This window comes from Dipodomys merriami, unplaced genomic scaffold (genome assembly GCF_024711535.1).
Source record: "Dipodomys merriami isolate MVZ:Mamm:240054 unplaced genomic scaffold, mDipMer1.0.p SCAF_3, whole genome shotgun sequence".
Taxonomy (NCBI): Eukaryota; Metazoa; Chordata; class Mammalia; order Rodentia; family Heteromyidae; genus Dipodomys; species Dipodomys merriami.
This window is the reverse complement of record NW_027204492.1, coordinates 28,208,848-28,231,552: the sequence shown is the minus strand read 5'-3', so window position 1 is coordinate 28,231,552 and position 22,705 is coordinate 28,208,848. Positions and strand designations below refer to the sequence as shown.

The 22,705-nt window shown below is 46.2% G+C and overlaps 1 protein-coding gene across 5 annotated transcripts in view; it reads right to left on the bottom strand.

The window, feature by feature from the left end:
• Septin6 (septin 6) overlaps positions 1–21,117 on the bottom strand; it is an 85,660-nt gene extending 64,543 nt beyond the window's left edge. For 4 of the 5 annotated variants that reach the window (XM_070039826.1, XM_070039824.1, XM_070039825.1 and 1 more), the window contains exons 1-2: positions 20,871–21,116; positions 1,584–1,698 (exon numbers count right to left, since the gene is read on the bottom strand). In XM_070039826.1, coding sequence (XP_069895927.1) covers positions 1,584–1,698; positions 20,871–20,900 — 145 coding nt within the window. In that variant the 5' untranslated portion in view covers positions 20,901–21,116. Of the gene's footprint in view, positions 1–1,583; positions 1,699–20,870 lie in introns of all 5 variants that reach the window. The other variant, XM_070039822.1, reaches the window with a different exon arrangement.
• Positions 21,118–22,705: the final 1,588 nt, after the last annotated feature.

Here is a 22,705-nt window from a genome sequence, read left to right as displayed (position 1 = left end):
AAGTGAGAAAAAAAAGAATTTTTAAACCTTAAGAAAAAAAAGAATTTGTTTTTTTAAGAATTTTTTTTTTTTGAGCAACAGCACCACTTCTGGTTTTCTGAGTGGTTTATTGGAGATAAGAGTCTCATGGTCTTTCCTGCCTGGGCTGGCTTTGAACCGTGATCCTCAGATCTCAGCCTTCTGAGTAGCTAGGATTATAGGCGTGAGCCACTGGCGCCCGGCAAAAAAGAATTTTTAAGAGTACAATATTCAATGCAATGGTTGGTTCTGAGCTACACCATGAATGAGTTACTTATACAATCTCTACAAAAATAATCAAAAGCAATTAGCCAAAGTGTTTGAGTGTTCCAGCCAGTATGAAAACTGACTTTATTATGGTATTTATATAATCATTAAGGTTCAGAAGCAAGTCACTGAAAATACACAGGTTTGCTTTCCTGCACTGTGGGGTGAAAATTATATGATTGTGTTTGCAAATTTGGGGTTTCTAAGGTCTAAGGAGACATTCTTAAAGAATATCAAGGAACTGTTGTTCCTCGTGGTTGCATGATTGGTACTTGATGCTTTCCAAAGTGCTATCGTGTTCTCCAAAGATATTGTTGGCAGCAGCTGGAAAGGCAGTAAGAGGAACAGGAAGGCCAGGCCTGGGTCTGTGTTATGGCTCTGCCATGTTTTCTTTTTTGCCTGGGGTAAATCCTTTGTCTTTCCCAAGTCCTGTGTTCCTGGGTTCTACAAGGATATAAACGCTACTTGTTCTGCTCACTTTGCAGACTAAGGACCTAAGTAGCTAATAAGAGAGAGTGAGGAACTAAATGAGTGGTTCCTGTGGAGTTGTCTCATCCATTCATTTCACAAACACTGAACTCTCTTTATGAACATATAGAGGGGACTGAGATGTGGCTCTGAGCTGAGTATGATGCACACACCTAGAATTCCAGCATTCAAGAGGCTGAGGCAAGAAGATCCAAAGACCTGAGCTAAAACAAATGAGAACCTCTCTACAAATAAAAAAAAAAAAAGCAAAACAATAACAACTAAAAGATATGGCTCCCACAAATGAGATGAGATTAAAGGTATAGGACAGAGATAAGTTAAGGGGAATTAAAGATCTCAGCACACCCCATGGGTGATCTCACTTGTACCAAGGCTAAAGGAGCTACAAATGGAAGCAACATGCCCAACACCCTTCTCAGAGCTGGTGAGCAGCCATTTTTCTTTCCTCGGCCATCATAACCTCTCAATTGTGACCTGGTTCATGTCTTCTTCAATCAGGATGAACCTGACAGCAGTCCGTGAGCAGCCCAGCCCCCTGTTCAAAGAGTTTCCACTGGGTTTTACACAGCCCTGTTTCCCCCAAGGTATAGGCCCAGACTCTAGTCTAGCCAGGAAAAAAAAAAAATGTAATTATGGCTGGCTGCTTTAAAAGCGAGCAGAGAGCTAAGAGGAGAAGGGGGAGAGGGGGAAGTTCTTGCAACTAGATCAGAATGACACATTATTGAACCTAATTACCTGCAAAGCCACATCCAGCCACCATTAAGGGTCCATATTCTGCAATAGAATTTCCTGCTATGGAAATAACTCACCCACGCACAGGATGTTGAAGCAGAAGCCCTGGCTGACTGACTTATTCACCAGCTGGTCAGGCAAGCTGTCAAACCCCACATGTCCAGCCAGGGGGACAGTTCGGCAACCTTCACCCTGATTTAAGAGAGGAGAGGGGAGAACATAAAAAATGTGCTTAGAAGCAATCTAGGTCTCGATTCTCCATGCACATAGAAGGAAGTAACCGCCCCCCCCGCCCCACCCCCCTCTTCACTCAGCCACTCCCTGACTTCAAAGAAATGGTCATCCATCAACTTGGAAGTCATGGACGCTTGGGTGCCGGCATCCTGTAAGCTCAGTAACAAACATTAATGAAGTTCCAGAAACCACAAAAGAGGCTCAATGGGGAAGGAGGAGAAAGTCAGAAAAGAGAACACTGGGAGCTGGGAAGGTGGCTCAGTGGTAGAGCGCTTGCCTTGCATGCCTGAGGCCCTGGGTTCAATTCCTCAGCACCACATAAGCAAAAAGAAAGAAGCCGGAAGTGGCGCTGTGGCTCAAGTGGTAGAGTGCTCGCCTTGAGCTGAAGAACTGAGGGACAGTGCCCAGGCCCAGAGTTCAGGCCCCACAATCGGACCCAAAAAAAAAAAAAAAAAGAAAGAAAGAAAGAAAAGAAAAGAGAATACTGGTACTGGTGGAACCCAGACTTGGGTGCAATTCTGACTGCATCGCTTATGAAGTGGGTAATGTCTCTGAGATTCAGTTTCATCCTATGTCCATCCTACAAAATGATATGGCTAAAGCCAGGCGCTGGTGGCTCACACCTATAATCTTAGCTACTCAGGAGACTGAACTCTGAGGACCACAGTTCAAAGCCAGCCTAGGCAAGAAGATCCGTGAGACCCTTATCTCCAATTAACCACCAGAAAACCAGAGGTGGCGCTGTGGCTCAAGTGGTAGAGCGCTCGCCTTGAGCTGAAGAGCTCAAGGACGGCGCCAAGTCCCCAAGTTCAAGCACCATGACTGACCCCAAAAAAAAAATTATATGGCTAATCTTAGAGGTGAGGGAGAAAGTCAAATCAGCTACTTCACATAATAGGCGTGGTTTATGTATAAGTGTTCAGCAAACTTTCCAATGACCTTAAAAATAAAGTGAATCCTCTAGGATGTACACTTTGAGGATCTATCTATAAAAGTGTCAGGGTACACATTAAGAATACAGGCTTAAGCCGGGCGCTGGTGGCTCACGCCTGTAATCCTAGCTACTCAGGAGGCTGAGATCTGAGGATCATGGTTCAAAGCCAGCCCGGGCAGGAGAGACCGTGAGACTCCTATCTCCAATAAACCACCAGAAAACCGGAAGTGGCGCTGTAGCTCAAGTGGTAGAGCGCTCGCCTTGAGCTGAAGAGCTGAGGGACAGCGCCCAGGCCCAGAGTTCAAGCCCCACGACCGACAAAAAAAAAAAAGAATACAGGCTTAGCCGGGCGCCGGTGGCTCACACCTGTAATCCTAGCTACTCAGGAGGCTGAGATCTGAGAATGAAGGTCTGAAGCCAACCAAGGCAGAAAAATCCCTGAGAGACTTTTATCTCCAATTAACCAGTCAAAAACCAGAAGTGGGGCTGTAGGGGCTGTGGCTCAAGTAGTAGAACACTAGCCTTGAGCAAAAGAGCTTAAGAACAGTGCCCAGGCCCTGACTTCAAACCCTGTAACTAACTACAACACCAAAAAAACAAAAAAAGCCAATAGAGCTGTGGCTCAAGAATGGTAGAGCTAGAGAGCAAGCCTTGAGCAAAAGAAGCTCAGAGATAGAACCCAGGCCCATAGTTCAAGCCCCAGGGCTGATGTGCATGCACGCACGCACGCACACACACACGGCTTTGAAATCAGGCAGGTTTGCCATCATCTAGCTTGTGACCTGTGACAAGTTACTCAATAAGTTTCTCCGTGTGTGTGTGTTTTCCAGGGCTTTGAGGCTTGAACTCAGGGCCTGGGCACTGTCCCTGAGCTTTTTTTGCTCAAGGTTAGTACTCTACTACTTGAGCCACAGAGCCACTTCTTTTAGCTTTTTCATGCTTAACTGGAGATGAGTGTCACAGCCTTTCTTGCCTGGGTTGCCTTTGAACTGTGATCCTCAGATCTCAGCTCCTGAGTAGCTAGGATTACAGATGTGAGCTACAAGTGCCAAGCAGGAACTAGTATTTGGTGAGCAGATTCTATAGGTTAATGCTCCTGGAGCATACAGTAGAGTGTCTAGCATGGAGAAACCATTCAGTTAACAGTAGCTCTCCTTTCCACTGCACTGGGAGGTTGTCCTTGGACGCAGACTAACCCCAGAATGCCACAGAATATGTGTGGCTCCCTCCTACTGTCTCCAAGTTTCCCCATTCCCTTGATTCCACAAGGATCGGCCACACCACTCCCAACCCTGGAAAGGCTAGGGACTTTGCTTTGCCTGCAAGGCCCAAAGCTTTGCAGGCCTAAAGCATGGTGTGGCTAATGGTTTTACAAAACCAACGAGAAGTTCAAACCAGGGCAGGTTTCCAAGGAGCCAGGAGGAAAGGACACATATGGCCTACAAGTACTCAAGAAACATGTCGACTGCCAACGGTCAGAGTGGAGAAGGGGAAGGCAGAAGGAACAGGAAAGGAAACTGTGAGACAGCAGAGCTAGAGAGGAATTATGGGTTTTGGAAGAAGCCTTTCTGTTGGGTGGGGCTGCACCAAAGCTTTCCATACGGAGAAAGATGCCAGGAGTAACCCCAAAGGGATGGGTAGTACCAGGAGGCCTGCACCATCTTACCTGGACTAGACCTGATGTTAAGCTAGGTCCGTCGGGAAGTGGCACTGTAGCTCAAGTGGTAGAGCGCTCGCCTTGAGCTGAAGAACTGAGGGACAGCACCCAGGCCCAGAGTTCAAGCCCCACGACCGACAAAAAAAAAATAAGCTAGGTCCATCGAAGGGCATTTTCACATTAAAAGGAATGGAGTGCCAGGCACCCGTGGCTCACTCCTATAATCCCAGCTACACACTCAGGAGGCTGAGGTCTGAAGATCGCAATTCAAAGCCAGGCTGGGCAGGAAAAGTCTGAGACTCTTATCTCCAACGAACCACCAGAAAACCAGAAGTGGTGCTGTGGCTCAAAGTGAGTACTCTACCCCTTTGAGCTCAGGGACAGCGCCCAGGCTTGGAGTTCAAGCCCCATGACAGAATAAATAAATAAATAAACAAATTGGAATGAGATGAGACAATATAAGAGCCTCTTAGTACCTAACTTTGCCAAAATGTTTGGCTCCAGACAGCACCTCCCTGCTAGTGAGTGGATCCTCTTGGATCCTCCAAGAGCTAGTGGCGGTAACTACCATCTGGCAGGTTCATTACCCTCACATGTATCACCCCCACACACTCCCAGTGGAGCACACTTGACAGACGGCCATATGCCATCATTCAATCAGGTTGGCGGAGCCTGTGGTCTCCTCCAACTACCCTCCACCCAGCCCCCCCCCCAAAGGGCTTCCATCACTGGGGCTTTGTTCTCTATTTCAACCCCTTTGCTGCTTCTCCTTCCCCCTTTTCCCCTTCTTTTTTAGTAAAGCAAACAGTTAAAATGAAAGTTTTTCACTGTTTGGTTCTTGGGAGAAGGAACTTAAGAACCAATATGCTTCTCTCCATGGCGCCTCCTACGTAGCAGGCCCCAGAAAATTGGGAGGGATTCAGAGTGGAAGTTTCCTGAGCCATATTTTATCGCCTCTGGCTGCCTCTTCCTGTCTCTAAATTCAGCACCATGAAATTTCAAGTGCTCCAAAACTTCTGATCTAAAGTGGCAAAAAAGGAGAGGAAAGGAAGACTCCATAGAGGACAGTGTGGACAGTCCCTCGCCATAAAGATTTCTCTCATTATCAGAAACTTGCACAACACCTCCCAGGTGTCCCTTGTTATACTCCAGCAAACAAAAGGAGGAGATGGGCTCTATTCCCTTAGCAGTAGAGCTGAGACAATCTTGAGTAATGAGAAGGGAGGGCCATGATATAAGTAGCGTTGGTGAAACGTCACACCAGCTGTAGGGAAGGAAGAACAAGAAACTAATATCAAGGAGACATAGTAGGATATGGCTCCAATAATGCTGAACTGGCAGGGTAACTGCTGTAACTGACCTGATGTCATGGTAGTACATTCATTCCTGCAATCCCAGCACTTGGGAGGTGGAAGCAGGAGGATCTCAAATTTAAGCCAGCCTAGGCAACAAAGCAAGACAAGAAGAAAGGAAGAACGAGGGAAGAGAAGAAGAAGGAGGAAGAAGAGGGGGAGGAGGAAGGAGAAAAAGAAAAAGACAAGGAAGGAGGAGAAGAAAACGAAGAGAGGGAAGGAAAGAGGGGAGGAATCTCAGCAGTAGACCATATGCTTAGCTACTAAGCACCAATGCTAAGCCTTAGCACAAGTGAGGCCTTGGGTTGCATGCCTAGCACTGCAGACAAGAAAGGAACAGATTTGAGGTTGTCCTAACTGAGGTCTGAGATCCACTGAGTAACCAGGCCGAGTGAATAAGAAACCAAAGCTGGCTACAAGGTCTAAGTCTGGGAGCTCTGGCTGATAGCACCACAGATAGAAGGAAAGAAGCCAAGAAAAGAAGTTTGTTTAGTGGGATGTCAAGGCATGTGCTTTTAAATAAACCGTTATTCAAAACATTGCACTTACCAGGCTTTTCTGTATTTTTGTTTTGTGTGTGTGTGTGTGTGTGTGTGTGTGTGTGTGTGTGTGTGTGTGTGTGTGTGTGTGTGTGTGTGTGTGTGTGTGTGTGTGTGTGTGTGTGTGTGTGTGTGTGTGTGTGTGTGTGTGTGTGTGTGTGTGTTGTATATGCACACTACCTGGGTGTTGCCCCTTAGCTTTTTCTCTCAAGGGTGGTGCTCTGACACTTGAGCCAAAAGCTCTACTTCTGGCTTTTTGTTGGTTAATTGGAGCTAACCGTCTCCTGGACTTTCCTGCTCAAGTTGGCTTCAAACCAAGATCCTCAGATCTCAGCCTCTTGCATAGCTAGGATTACAAGGGAGAGCTGCTAACACCTGGTAGGCTTTATATTTTATAGAAATAATCAAGCTCCATTGCAAAAATTCTCATACAGAAATTATTTTTAAAAATAAAATCACCCATATTATTCTCCAGGGATAATCATTTAATATTTATATGTATCTCCCTCCAGTCTATACACCTTTATTTAAAAGGACAGGGATATTCCTCTATATTCCTTTTCATAATCTGACTTAATCTGACACAATACAGAAGGGTGTTTTCTTGAGTAATAAAGTATAAATCAATTCTTATTTTTATTGGCCATATAGCCTTTCCTTTCTTTTTCTTTTCCTTTTTTTTTTTTTTTTTTTTTTGCCGGTTGTGGGGCTTGAACTCTGGGCCTGGGCGCTGTCTTTCAGCTCTTCAGCTCAAGGCTAGTGCTCTACCACTTGAGCCACAGCGCCACCTCTGGCTTTTTCTGGTTATGTTGTGCTGAGGAATCGAACCCAGGGCCTCATGCCCTTTCTTTTCCTTTTTTGTGTGCTGGTACTAGGGCTTGAATTTAGGACCTGGGCTCTGTCCATGAACACTTTTGCTCAAGGCTAGCACTCTAGCACTTTGAGCCACAGATCCACTTCTGGCTTTTTGGTAGTTAATTGAAGAGTCTCATGGACTTTCCTGCCCAAGCTAGCTTCAAACTGTAATTCTCAGAACTAAGCCTCCTCCTAAGTAGCTAAGATTACATGTTTGAGCCACAGTAACATGGCTTAATGGTTTGTTTTGTTTTCCTTGTTAATATTTAAGCAGCAAACTTTTTTTTTTTAATCTCAATCCAAAACTAGGTGCTGTTGGCTCAAGCCTATAATCTTAGCTACTCAGGAGGCTGAGATCTGAGAATCACGGTTCAAAGCCACCCTGGGCATGAAAGTCCCCCATGAGACTCTTCTCTACAAATAACCACCAGAAACAGGAAGTGGTGCTATGGCTCAAAGTGGTAGAATGCTACCCTTGAGCAGAAAAGTGCAGGGACAGTGCCCAGGCCTTGAGTTCAAGCCTCACAACCTTTTTTTTTTGTTTGTTTAATCTCAATCGTGATAGTTAAGTTTCAAAAATGTACAGTTCGGGCTGGGAAGGTGGCTCAGTGGTAGAGTGCTTTGCCTTGCATGCATGCATGAAGCCTTGGGTTCGATTCCTCAGCACCACATAAGCAGAAAAAAGCCGGAAGTGGTGCTATGGCTCAAGTGGTAGAGCATTAGCCTTGAGCTGAAGAGCTGGGGGACAGTGCCCAGGCCCAGAGCTCAAGCCCCATGACCAACAACAACAAAAAAAGTACAGTTCCTGCTTTAGGAGATCCTGTCTAGCAGGCACCTTGGTTGTGTTTTGATTAATCTTTCCCTCAGCTCTTTAGCTCAAGGCAAGGGCTCTACCACCTGAGCCACAGCGCCACTTCTGGTTTTCTGGTGGTTAATTGGAGATGAGTCTCATGGACTTTCCTGCCCCTGGCTTTGAACCACAATCCTCAGATCTCAGCCTCCTGAGTAGCTAAGATTACAGGCATGAGTTACCAGCACCGGGCTTGATGAATCTTAGTTAAGGTCTTCATTGTGAATATTAGCCTTCATTGTTCAGAGGTAAATTTGTAGCAATAGACAAAAACATTGCACTGAAAGCATACTGACTTTAGAAGTGTCTTTCCTACTGTCTCACTAAGCCTCTGCCACCTTATCTCTTTCCCCGTCCTCCTGATTAATTGAAGTCCTGATTACTTTAATTGCACTTAATTGAATGTTTCCTTGACTACAATGTGCACAAGGGGAGATGGAACTGGCAGCTTGGCCCAGCACGTCCAACAATGAAACCTTCCACTGTCATCTTGAGTAACAGTCAGGGCCATGTGCAAAGCTTAAACACAGATGCCAGAAAGGCCAGTCACCAAAATTGTAAATTGCATGGCTCCTATAACCCTGAAACCTCCTCTTTCAGTCTATTTTACAAAACCTCCCATTCTGTACAAAGATCTATATACAACGAAATTTATTACAGCATTGTTTATAACACTGAAAAACTGGAAATGTCTGACAACAGAAAAATATTTTACTAAATTATGGTACAGGGCATGTTCTGGAACATTGTGTAGCCATACAGAAGAATAATAGAAGTCAGGTGCCGGGTGGCTCATACCTGTAATCCTAACTACACAGGAGACTGAGATCTGAGGATCAAGGTTAAAGCCAGCCCAGGCAGGAAAGTCCATGAAACACTTATCTCCAATTAACCACCAGAAAACTGGTCATGGTTCTGTGCCTCAAAGTGGTAGAGCACTAGCCTTGAGTAGAAAAGCTCAGGGACAGCACCCAGGCCCTGAATTCAAGCCAGGTGCCTACCAGGTGCCTATCAAGGATAGAGCCAGGTGCCAGTGGCTCAGACCTATTATCCTAACTTCTCAGGAGCCTGAGATCTGAGAAGTGCAATTCAAAGCTGACCCAAGCAGGAAATTGCATGAGATGCTTATCTCTAATTAACCTCCAAAAAGCTGGAAGTGGAGCTGTGGCTCAGGTGGTAGAGTGTCAACCTTGAAAGAAAAAGCTAGAGGACAGTGCCTAAGCCCTCAGTTTAACCCCTAGCACTGGCACACAAAAGTAAATAAAAAGAAGTTGGAGAACAAGATGCAGAATCTGAGGCAATATAGGTACAAAAAGCCTGTATGTGTATCAGCACACAAAAATACAATGCATAGACATTACCAAAATGACACTTGCCAAACCAACTACATCAGGGGAAAGGAATGGAAGTGAGGGCCCAGTCCAGGAGAGCTGTCAGCTCGCTTTCATAATGCTTGGTTCTTTTATAGCATGAATGTATTCCCATATCACCTGTGTAATTAATAAAAGAAAGGCCTGTTCTAGCTCACTTGGCTTTATAGCAGGAGTAATTAGGATGCCAGGGGTTGAGAAGAGCTTGAACTCAGGACCTGGGTGTAGTCCTTGAGCCTTTTTGCTCAAGGGTAGCACTCTACCACTTGAGCCACAGCTCCATTTTGGGCTGTTTGGTGACTAATTGAAGATAGGACTCTTACAGACTTTCCTACCTGGAAATTTCAGCCTCCTTGAGTAGCTAGGATTGCAAGTGTGAGCCATGATGAGGAACTTTCAAAGGCAAAATGAGAGGGCCCCTGAGTAATGACAAAATCCTCCCCCCCCTCCCCAATTCCATTTCCTGTTTGCTCCTCATCTGTAGCCACATGTGGTTTTCAAATACGTTATACCACCTTTCACATCACAGGCAAAAACTCTGCTCTCCTCTTCCGCCTCCTCCCTTGAGAACATACCAACTGCGTTTTTTAATTGGATATTCCTATTAAGAAAAAAGAGTTACGGCACTTCCAGCTGTGTATCTTCTTCTCACTGCTGTGATTCCAGAAAATAAAGTAACCAAATAGGTAACTGCTGTCTCACACTCTATGCTGCCTCTCATCTGACATCCCTGCTAGAGACAGCAAGTGGGATTTGAGACCATAAGGAATTGAGGATCTGTCTGTGTCCAGGGAGAATTTCCTGCCTCCCTTTAAAGCCAAGGTAGCTAAGTTAGTAACTGTCATCCTGAACAATAAGAACAAAATGTCAGGAACACATGACCCACCACTGACTTTCCCCTCCGGCCTTTTGCATCCAAGTGGTAACAAAGGACAGAAACACTAAACCGAGCTGGGCACTGATGGCTTCTGCCTGTAATCTTACATACTCAAGAGGCTGAGTTTTGAGGATCATGGTTCAAAGTCAGCCTAAGCAGGTAAAGGCCATGAGATTCATGTCCAATTAAGCACCAAAAGTGAAGAGAAAGGCTCAAGTGTCAACCTTGAGTTAAAAAGCTAAGGGACAAGCTGGACACTAGTGCCTTAGGCCTGTAATCCTAGCTACATGGGAGGCTTAGATCTGATGATCACAGTTCAAAGCCAGCCTGAGCAGAAAAGTCCCTCCAGTTAACTACTCAAAAACTAGAAGTGGTGCTGTGGCCCAAGGTGGTAGAGTGTTCGGCTTGAGCAAAAAGAGCTCAGGGACGGGCTGGGAAGGTGGCTCAGTGGTAGAGCACTTGCCTTGCATGCCTGAAGCCCTGGGTTCGATTCCTTAGCACCACATAAGCAAAAAGAAAAAAGCAGGAAGTGGCGCTGTGGCTCAGGTGGTAGAGCGCTAGCCTTGAGCTGAAGAGCTGAGGGACAGTGCCCAGGCCCAGAGTTCAGGCTCCAGGACGGGACCCAAAAAAAAAAAAAAGAGCTCAGGGACAGCACCCAGGCCCTGAATTCAAGTCCTAAAACCAACACACACACAAAAGGAAAAAAACAGAAACACTGAAGTGGAATGTTCTTCAGCGTCCCCGCAGAAGCTTAATGATGAGTCCATTCCCTCACACCTTCTCTTTCTCCATCCCCATTCAGGCCCTGAATACTGATTGATGTCTGAGACACCACAAAGCTCCAATTCGTCAGTTCAAGGATACCTGATGAAATATTAAGCAGCTAATGGAAAATATTTTCTAAGAATGTTTAATAACATGCAAAGAAAAAAAAACCTACATACACAGAAGCATCTCTGGTAGGTAGGGAGTAGGAATAGTGACAGTGCTAAGTTTGGCGTAGAAAGTAGCTTATGATACGTCATACTGTTTTTCAGTTTTCCAAAATTTCTACAGTACGCATGGAAAAAATATTGCGTGTGTGTGTGTGTGTGTGTGTGTGTGTGTGTGCGCGAGAGAGAGAAAGAGAGACAGAGACGAGACAGAGAGAGAGACAGAGACAGAGAGAGAGAGAGAGAGAGAGAGAAAGAGAGAGAGAGAGGAGACTTAGTCCTGGGGCTTGAACTCAGGGCAAGGGTACTGTCCATGAGCTTTTCTGCTTAAGGCTAGTGTTCTATCACTTGAGCCACAGCTCCATTTCTGGCTTTTGGGGGGCTTAATTGGAGATGAGTCTCACGGACTTTTCTGCCTGGGCTGGCTTCAAACTGCAATCCTCAGATCTCAACCTCCAGAGTAGCAAGGATTACAGGCATGAGCCACTGGTACTAAGCCATAAATTAATATTTTTTAAGTCTGTGAGGATACTTTCTTTTTTTTTTTTTTGGTCAGTCATGGGGCTTGAACTCTGGGCCTGGGCGCTGTCCCTCAGCTCTTCAGGTCAAGGCCAGCGGCTCTACCACTTGAGCTACAGCACCACTTCCGGTTTTCTGGTGGTTTATTGGAGATAAGAGTCGCACGGTCTCTCCTGCCCGGGCTGGCTTTGAACCAGGATCCTCAGATCTCAGCCTCCTGAGTAGCTAGGATTACAGGCGTGAGCCACCAGCGCCCGGCTGAGGATACTTTCTTAGGTAGAAAGTAGCCTCAGATATTTGACGAAAATCTTCAACTACAACCAAAAGGTGCTTTACATACAAATAACCAGAAAATTTAGTTAAGAAGGGCATTTAGCTTTTGGGCAGTTCCATTATATATAAGGCACATTTATTTTGCCAATAACCCAATAAAAACCCTATTATTCTCCTTGTTATAACTGATTTCACATGTAATATTAATATATATATAACATGCATTATACAGTATAACTTATAAAGATTCATGGAAACTAGAAGACAAATCACATGCTCTGAAACACACAGAGAAAAGTCCTGAGACAACTGACTCATCTGCTGCCTTCAGAGAAATTTGGGGGCCATTTTAAGGAGAAATCAGGCCTGACAAAGCTGACAGCACCCTCCAAGCACCCTCAGAATTGTCCGTCAGTGGAGATGAGTTTCGAGGACCTAGACGAAGCACAAGGAAGACAGTTCACACCATACAAGGGAAATGGCCTAACTGATTTCAATACAGAAGTTCAGTTCCAGCATGGCTTTTCATTCTATAAAAGAATTCACAGCAGGAATGCATTAAATAGCCAGCTCTCCTAGTATATTTAAAGTGGGATCCATAGACAAATACTGAGCTGTTGTGTACCTATCTGGAAGGCAATAGCTATATATACCCACACCACAGGCAATGGCTGAAGGGTTGTTTCCATTCCACTTATGGAGACCCTACTGAGCCCAAAGCATAGCCCGGCTTTCTCTCCAGCTTTCTCCTCCCAGCTCAAAAAGTCAGAGGAGGGAAGGGGCGGAGCTTAATTCTGGCACTTCACTGGGAAGCAGAAGCTGCTAGAACCTAAAAGAAATTAGCTTAGAGAAGAAACCCTAAGACCCACATAAATTCAGAGCCACCAACACCTTGGAAGATCACCTGATCCAACAACACGGTCTTTCTCTTTTTCTTTTTTCTTCTTTTACAAAAGGGGAACCAGAGACTCAGAGAAAGGAAGTGACTTGTCTGACTCAGAGTGGCAGAGAATGGTGGTGTTAGGTGCAAGGCCACTGGGAAAGCAGACTCTCACTCTGATGGCAACACTGACTGCAGTGGTGGATGTATTTCTTTCTGCGAATGAAAATTCCATGACAAGCCTGCCACTGGTGGCTCACACCTGTACTCCTAGCTACTTAGGAGGCTGAGATCTGAGAATCGAGCGCAAGCAGGTCCAGGAGACTCATCTCCAATTAATCATCAGAAAACCGGACGTGGCGCTGTAGCGCTAGCCTTGAGCAAAAGGAGCTCAGGGATAGGTCGCAGGTATACAGTTCAAGCCTCAGGACAGATAAGGGGAAAAAAAATCCAGGACTTGGTATTCCTGATGGTCAGGAAGAAGAAAGGTCAAAGGACCATGGCCTGGAAGCTCACTAAGGTGGCTCTGACCAGTTGGAAGGCAACTGAGGTAGCTGATGCTGCTGAAAGGCCAGTGTTCCTTCTCATCTCTCTCTTCCCCCACTCTTCTTTCTCTTTTCCTCTCTTCTCTCTCTGGCCTAAGCCTCAGCCTGGCCAGCTGCCCAGCTCCACTCAAGAGTCCCAGGCTAACAACCCTACCTAACTCAACAAGCCATTGTCTAGGTTAAATATCTCCATCTCAACCCAGGTCTGACCCCTGCTTAAGGGTGGGCCAACTTTCCCACAAAAGCCACATACACTCTCCCTCAAGCCAGGCACTCCCAATGGAGTTTTCTAGGTGTTCTGGTCTTCTGGCCATTGTTAACCTCTAATGTCTTAAAAAGAAAAAGGAAAAAAAAAAAATTAGGTTTTCCCATAGGCCTCTGGGTGAATGCCCAATTGCCCTCTGGGGAGCCTGAATTTGCCCCTGCCTCCATCTGGTCTTATTTAAAGGGGATATGAAAGAGAAAGAAAAAAAAAAAAAAAAAACAGTTCCTGCCTGTACATCAGCCAGTGTTCAGAATTGGGGCCTTTGCTGTGGGAGGAAATCGAACACCATCTCACACTTCATCAGGACTGTGAAAGCAGTGCTCAGCTCCTGTTACCCCAGGGCCTTAGGTAGGGGTCAGAGAGGTCCCTGGGAGGGGAACCCAGAACCCTGAGGCCTTCCCTGAGAAGGCCTACAGATTGCCCCTTGGTCACACAAATAACCCCTCGCCAGGGCCAGCAGAAAGGGCGCTGCATCGTTCAGCAGATGGCTGTCTCTAAGGAGAAGACACTGGAGAAGAGGCTAACATGATTTTTCACCCTCCTGAGCACGTGGCCTCCTTCCTCTGTGCAGGCAGCAGAGAAACCCATGATTTCAAATCCCAGCAGCAGAAGCTGCCAAACTGAGGAAGAAGGGTCTGTTTCTAATTTATTCTGCCCCCCCCCAGTTGTTACTTAAAATAATCCATCATTACATGGCGGGTGGCTCCAAGATTTTTATTTAAAGTAATATGGAGAGGAAGAAAGAAAAAGAAAACCCACACAAGCCATGACTGTGTTATCTTAGATTTTAAGGTGAATCTATCAGAATGTCCAAAGTAGCATGTGAACCCTTCTCTGATTCCTGTGAGTATGCTGACAGGGGTGAGAAGAGGGGCATGTTAGGATTTCAATGTCTCATAAACATCTTGGAAAGGTGAGAGTTTTCAAACAGGGAATCTGTATCATCTGGTAGGTGTTCCATTATCTCATCTACTGACCAGCAGTAAAATTTTGGATTAAGTCACTTAGTCTCCCTGCACACATTAAAATGAAGAGAATAATATTTGTCCAGGAAGCTGTCAGGGAAGGTGAAATCATACAGATGAAAGCACTGTGAGATAATTTAAAGAAACATGTTACATCTCTCCATGGTTTTCTTTTCCTTTGCTTTCTCTTTCTCCTTCCTTCTTCCCTTCCTTTCTCCACCCCTTTCCCTTTCCTCCCTTTTCCTTTTAATATATATGCAACTCAAAGCCCTTTCTCAATTGTTCACACAAATATTAAAATAAGCCAGGTGCTGGTGGCTCATGCCAGTAATCCTAGCTACTCAGGAGGCTGAGATCTGAGGATCACAGTTCAACGCCAGCCTAGGCAGGAAAGTCCCTTTGAGACTCTTATTTCCAATTAACCACCAGAAAACCGGAAGTGACGATGTGGCTCAAAGTGGTAGAGCGCTAGCCTTGAACAAAAGAGCTCAGAGACAGCATCCAAGCCCCATGACTGGAGAGAAAAAAAAAAAAAAAGTAAACCATGAACTTTGCAACTTGTTGTGGGCTGGGACTGGAGGGGACTGAGGAGAAAGTCAAAGAGGGGGTGACAGTGTCCAAACAAAAAAATTACCTATTAGTCGACTTGTGGAGTTATAACCCTTCTGCTTCTCCTTAATAATAATAACAATATTAAATCATGGCTTAGATAATTCAGAAATCCGGGCAAGTGCCAGGCGCCAGTGGCTCACATCTATAATCCTAGCTACTCCAGAAAACACCTGAAAACTGGAAGTGGCACTGTTGAGTTGAAGAGCTTAGAGACAGAGCCCAGGCCCAGAGTTCAAGCCCCACAACCAACAAAAAAGCAAGCAAGCAAGAAAGAAAGAAAGAAAAAGAAAGAAAGAAAAAAAGAGAGAGAGGAAGGAAGGAAGGAAGGAAGGAAGGAAGGAAGGAAGGAAGGAAGGAAGGAAGGAAGGAAGGAAGGAAGGAAGGAAGGAAGGAAAGGAAAGGAAAAAAGGAAAGAAAAGGAAAGGAAAGGAAATCCAGGAAAGTCTAGAAATCAGTCCTGTTTCATTTTTGGAGAATCCTTTTCCAAGGAATATTCCTTGCTAATTAGTTTTGCACAGATCAATGCAATGGATTTATTCCCTTCCAAGAGCACACGAAGGGAAGGGGCCAATACCGGGCAACATAGCCAGTAATTTCAAGAGAAAATTTACAACAGAGATGCCACAAAACAAATGCTATACATATGACGGTAGTTCAAAATCTCATTACACTGTGCAGACAAATCACTGGACTGTGATGCGGTTTGTAATAAGCACACTGCCAAAGCTCTCATTTCCAGGATTTTGATTGTGAAGAGGAAACAAGGCTTATTCCTGCCTTTACCTGGAAGTTCTGAGAGGGTAAGAGTTCCTGTGTACCTTAATCACTATTACATTGCCAGGCCTTGGCACAGGACCTGGCAGGATCGGTGCCCAATAAATAAATGTTAAAGGAATGAATGAAAATAATCAAGGGTGAATGAACAGATGAATTGTTCCCTCTTGTGTTATAGCTCTCCAGAAGCCTTTCTTGTCATAGTCCTCATCAACTGCTGAATTAGGACCACTAGTAATGAAATCTCATGGCAGGCAATAGCTACCCTGTGTGGACTTAGCACCATGATAAATATGATCTAATGGTGTCTGTGTCTATCAATAGTCTGAAAACTCTTTCAGGGAAAGGACTACGTGCATTTGGGGGGAACTGAAATGCTCCTCCAATTTTGTTTTGTCAAATCTCAAACATGTAGACTAGTTGGAAATTTGTATAGTGATTGCCCTATACCTGACTTGGATTCAACAAAATTTTAATACTTAGGGCCATGGACACTTTCCTCAGTGCTATAGTCCCATTAGAGCTCTAGGTGAATACAGTACTGGCATTTTGTTTTCTCTCCTAGTGAGTAGGGGACCACCTCAGCCAGAAGCTTTGAGAAGAGTTAAAGCCATCAAGCATATTGGTATACACCACCAAGAGGCTAAGGTAAGAGGATCTGGAGTTCAAGACCAGCCGTGGTTTCAGAGCAAAACCCTGACTCAAAAATTTACCCCCCCCCCAAAAAATGGGCGTTGGTAGCTCATGCCTGTAATCTTAGCTCCTCAGGAGGCTGAGATCTGAGGATCACGGTTCAAAGCCAGCCAGGGCCAGAAAGTCTGTGAGACACCCATCTCCAATAAATTACAAAAAAGCCAGAAGTGGAGCTGTAGCTCAAGTGGTGGAATGCTAGATTGAGCAAAAAAGTTCAGGAATAGCACCCAGGCCCTGAGTTCAAGCCTAGAACACACACACACACACACACACACACACACACACACACACACACACACACACACACACACACACACACACACACACACACACACACACACACACACACACACACACACACACACACACACACACACACACACACACACACATTTACAAAAAATTTTAAAAGCTGCCATTTAATAGCAAGACTTAAGCAGCCCTCCCAAGTTCATAGGGTAAAATTAGCTCCCACAAATTCTTTCATGGAAAACTTGAGAGAGCTAGCATTGACCACGCCCTAGAGTGCCACTGCCAATCCTGGGATTGGTTCTAAAAATAATCAACCAGATTGTGCTTTCTGTAGGCCAGCATTTAATGGCTGAATCCCCAAGCTGAAAACTGAGAGAAACTTCCTAATGTAAGAGGTAGAAGTTACAGGTTTTTGAAGTTCTGCCCTGTGCCTCGCTGTTACCTCAGATGAATCATGTTAACTTCCCAGAGTACAGAGTAAGTAGCAGCCCAAGGCACTATTAGAAGTTTGGGTTAGGAGTTGGAGGCATGGCTCAGTTGGTAGAGCACTAGGCAATGAGCAAAATCTATAGATACTGAGAGGTTACAGTCCCTGTCTTGGACAAAAAAGAAAGAAAAGAAAAGAAATTTGGGGTAAAAACTCCAAGGATCTTCTCAAATTCTCTAATTGTCCCACTGTGTCCCCAATTTGTCTCTCCAAATAGGCTAGAAGCTGAAAAGCGATGAACTTTGTCTACTACTTTTTTGGTCTAGATGACAAAGGCTAGCCGCAGACTTGGATACATGAGTCAGTCATGGACGCAGTGGAGAAATAATGTTGTCATACAGAATGGTTTGTGGTATCCATTCATAGGGGAAGGCATTGAATTATGCATACAAGAACAAATTCCAAGATGCACACTTGCCCAAATACAGACCTTCCCCAAGCACTCCAGACCTGTTAAAGCACTAAGGATATTTAGGCACAGTGACCCTCAACTGACTCTAGAAAAAGAAAAACCAAACACACACACATGAAGGCACTATTGGCATGATACTCTATCTCAGTGCTTATTAAGACGTCACCCCTGCTGGGCACTGGTGGCTCATGCCTATAATCCTAGCTATTCAGGATCATGGTTCAAAGCCAGCCATGGCAGAAAAGTCTGTGAGACTCTTGTCTCCAATTAACCACCAGAAAACCAGAAGTGGAGCTGTGGATCAAAATGGTAGAGTGCTTAGCCTTTAGCAAAAAAGCTCAGGGGTAGTGCCCAGGCCATGAATTCAAGCCCTGTAACCATCAGGCTTATTCGTGTGTGTGTGTGTGTGTGTGTGTGTGTGCGTGTGCGTGTGTGTGTGTGTGTGTGTGTGTGTGTGTGTGTCAGACAGACAGACAGAGAGAACTGATGCTTGAACTCTGGACTTCCACACTGTCCCTAGTCTTTTCCGCTCAAGGCTAGTACTCTGAGCCACATCTCCACTTTGGACTCTTGGTGGTTAATGGGAGATAAGAATCTCACAGACTTTTCTGCCTGGGCTGCCTTCAAACCACGCTCCTGAGATCTCAGCCTCCTGAGTAGCTAAGATTCCAGACTTATAATTTTCTCACAACCTAGATACAAGAAACCAGCAGTAACCAGCCACCCAAGGTCTCCTGAGTCTATCCCTACTTCTGCCAGTAAATTACAACTTCTTGCAGATGCAAAGCAGAGACAATTGACATATAAATAAGATCTTCACTGGCTGGGGGGTGGGGGTGGGGGGAAATGGAAGCATGAAGAGTGACGTCAGTTTTCCCAGAAACCCATTTATCACAATAACAAGGTCTCAAGTGCTTGGGCTGCTTTTTCGGCTCCAGAATCTGCCATTGCAATTATGTACTTCAGTATACAACATGGCTGAAGGCAGCCAGAGCAAAGTGGAACCAAGCAAAGCAAACCAAGAGGCCTTCCATCCCCTGCTCCCCATTTTGCAGAACAAAAGAGCTCCCTGGGTTGCCTTAGTTGTGTTTGAAGTGAAATAACCTTCTGGAATGTTCTTTTAACAACATCTGCCCTGCAATCCTAATCCAGGCAAAAGGAGTGTGGTGAGAGTGTATGTATCGATCAATGCAAATTCATTATCTAACAAGAAAAAAAATCATTAGTGCCATTTTTGGTCACTAAGAATAGAGCAAGTGTGACCCAGGGGGGTAATTTCTCTACTTAATTATGCCATCTGTAAAATGTACATAACAAAGAATAAAAAAAGCACTCTGGTTGCCCTCTAAACACTAAAACAACATATATTACAGTGCCAATCTTGGGGGAAAGAGAATTCTCTTAAATTCCATCATCAGAGAGCACTATCTCCTAACTTATTCATCATAACCTTCCTCACTAGGACTGCCTACAGAGTTCTGTGTTAGGTGCACAGGGGATGGGATGATTGCAAAGAAACGATCTTCACCTTCCTTCCAATGTGGGAGAGGGAATGGACTACATTTCTCTGTCCTGTAGAGAAAATGAATGTCAGATTTTGGACTCAGATCTTGAAAATCAATGTTGATTACGGCAAATACCTACAGGCATTTCCCCCCACTGGAATTGCATTGTATGGACTATTTCTCTAAATAAGCTATGAGGTTTAGCAACATTTTTGTGTGGTTCAGAGATTTTCATCAAGTCGTATTTGGTGTAGGGGAATTTACTCTACCTGTTCTACTCATGAACTCAGGATGCTGATGGGCTTTTAAAAATCCCAGATATCCATAGATAAGGAGCTAGATTATTCCCTGCAAATGGAATCAACTTCTCCCTTTGCAAGCAAACTTCTGGTCAAAAAAAAAAAAGAGGAGTATGGGGTCACTTGATTTCTCTGTAAGTCCCACTCTGGAAAACTTCAGTTTCAGTTTCTAAAATGAAGGGGTTTTGGGGGGGGGGAGTTGTTTGTTGTTGGGGTTTTGGGTTGCTTTTTTGTTTTGTTTTGTTTTAACCAGAGTTTAAGCCAACAAAAAGGAAAAAAAAAAGAGTCAGTACTGCATTTTAAGTCTCACACTTATTTTCCTGAGTCCCCACAGAAAGAAGCCAGCTCCACAGGTTTTGGTAAACAAGCCCAGCTACCCTGAACACACACTGGAGACAGACACCCCCCCCCCCAGGCCCACTCAGAAACGTGCCCAAATATGCAGCCATGGAAGTACAAGCCACTGAACTGCACCCTCACACACAGAGGCACACAGGGGACCCCTTGGCACAGAGCACAAGCTGCTGCAGTCGCATTCGGACGTACCAATGCACAACTCAAGAAGTAAGCACACCTCTGTCTCTATACAAACAGATCGATTCATCTAGGGTCATAGATAGAAGGCCAGGAGCCACATCTGCCTGGTCGGGGGAAGGCACGAAAGCGCACGCGTGCACATATACAAGCACACACGGCTAACACATACACAGACGCAGTCACATATGCAATGCATATGGAGAAACCCTACTCCAGCCAGTCACTTCCCCGCCCCCCTCATCCCTCTGCCCCAGGCTAGCCCCTGCCCCTCGCCCCTTAGCCACAGCTAGCATGAGTCCCAGCAGGCAGTAGTGTGCCGGGGGGGCGCAGCAAGGTCGGAGCGGGGGCCGGCCAGGGACCCCAGGACTCAGCGGCTTGTGCGGCCATTCATTCGGCAACGCCCCAGCCAGCAGCGCGACCGCAGCTGCAGCAAAGGAGGCGGCAGCGGCGCCTACTGCAGCGGGCTAGGGCCACGCAAGTTCAGCTGCCGCCTGCAGGCTTTTTGCCAAGAGTCCCCCCCCACACACACACCGATCAAGCCAAGGGAGTGGGGGTAAGGGGAACTAGTCATTGACCTACCCCCCCAACCCCGAAACCAAAGTCCTTCCAAGCCTCAGATCTTTAAGGCTGCCCACTGCCTCCTTGCACGCGGGTTGGCGATGAAGTCCCCCCCCCCGTTCGTCCCCAATCCCCTCACCACCACCACCAATTCCCCTTGGCGCTGGCAATCCAAAGCCCGCACTCACCACCTGGCGAGCTATGTCGGCCGCTGCCATCGCTCCCGCGTCCGCCAGGGCTGCCACCGGCGCCGCCGCTGCAACCGGAGCCACAGCACAGGAAACAAGAGAAGAGCTCCTCCGACAAAGAGAAAGTGTTACACTTCGGGCGCGACCAAGTCGGGGGGGGGAGGTGCAAGGGAGGGGCCCCCTCGTCGCCCGCTCCAAGCCTAACCTCTCCTCTAACACCCACCCCCTCGGAAGTCCGGGTTTGGGGGGGGGGGGATGGGATGGAAGGAGCACACCGCCTCCCTCCCTTCCCCCCACCTCCACCCGCCAGCCCAGTTCCACTTCTCCCTCCAACCCTAGCCCCAGGCTTCGGCCAAGGGGGCGGGGGCTCCCCTCGATGACCATGTCCTCTGCCCCCTCCCTCCACTGGGCTCCATGGTACGTCCCGACCTCCCTCTGATGAATTATCCCCCCCTTTACATCCCTGAGTCCCCAGATCGCCCCCCCTCCACACACACACACTTACACCCCAGGCTGGGAAGGAAGGAACCCCTCCCTCCTCCCCCCTCCCGTGCTCAGCTCAACACTCCTTCCTCCCAGCCCCCTAAACCCCCTCTTTGACTTCAGCCCCTGAGTGCCAATGCTCCACACCCCACCAGGACCCAGGAGAATTGCTGCAGCTGGAGGGGAGGGGTTGGGGCACCTGCAGCTCCACATTGCAGCTTAGAAAATGGGATGCCCCCCAACCCAGCTGTTACTTGTACATTCTGAAGCCAGGACCTCTCTCCTGCCCTAGGGTCCCCAAACCTTGGGTGCTGTGGGCTGGAATTTCAAGAAGCCTAATTCACCACCACTGACTACTTAACACAAACGGTCCTCATGGCTATTTCCCCACTGGGCCCGTGTCCCAGAACCTTAACTTAAACTGAGGTTCCAACTATCCACCCTTCCTAGGCCAGGGCCCCAACGGTATTGACCCAGATGGAGAAGCAGGTAGGGGGAGCTGAATCAGGCTCTCTGTCCTGCCCCCCCCCCAATTCCCTATGAATTCTTATTTTATTTTTTCTCCAGTTCTGGGGCCTGTCCCTGAGCTGTTTTATGCTCAAGGCTAGCTCTCTACTACTTTTGAAGCAGAATAACTTATGGAACAGCCTGCGGTAGGCAACTCAGAAATATGTTATCTAAAAACTTAGAAATGCTATCTTTGTTTCAAACAAAGGCAACTGAATGCATTCTTTCCTAAGAGATGCATCTCTCACCCAAGAATTCACAACTGCCTGACAGGATGCCTTAAAATGCAGATAGCAGGGTGTCTCCTTGTTTAAGGATAAGGATCTGTTTTATGGCAGGATGCATTCTTACCTGGAACACCAGGTGTAGTTAAAACGAAAACAAAGCACCTAGTTTTGCATAACTTAAAGCCAGACCCCCTGCCTTTACCCTGTATATACCCAACAGCCCAAGGAGCTGTGTGTCTCTCTGGGTGTCTCCTTGTGTGTGTCTGTGTCTTTGTGTCCCTATGAGAGCACCCACACTCTGCTAGAGTGTGCCCCTGCCCTTCTGTTTGTCTGCTTTTTTGTCTGTTTCCTTGCTTCTTTTACTTAATAAAGCTTTGCCAAGTGTTCTTACCTTTGTGACTTGTCCAGAAATTCTTATTCTGCAATTGAAGTCAAGAACCCGAAGTGAAGAGTTAACATATTAATATATTTAAAGGAGAGCTTCACTAATTCTCACCTCTGTCCCGTGACACTTTAAGCTACAGATCCACTTCTGGTTTCCTAGTAGTTAATTGGAGATGAGTCTCTAGGACTTTCCTGCCCAGACTGGCTTTAAACTGCTATCTTGAGATCTCAGCC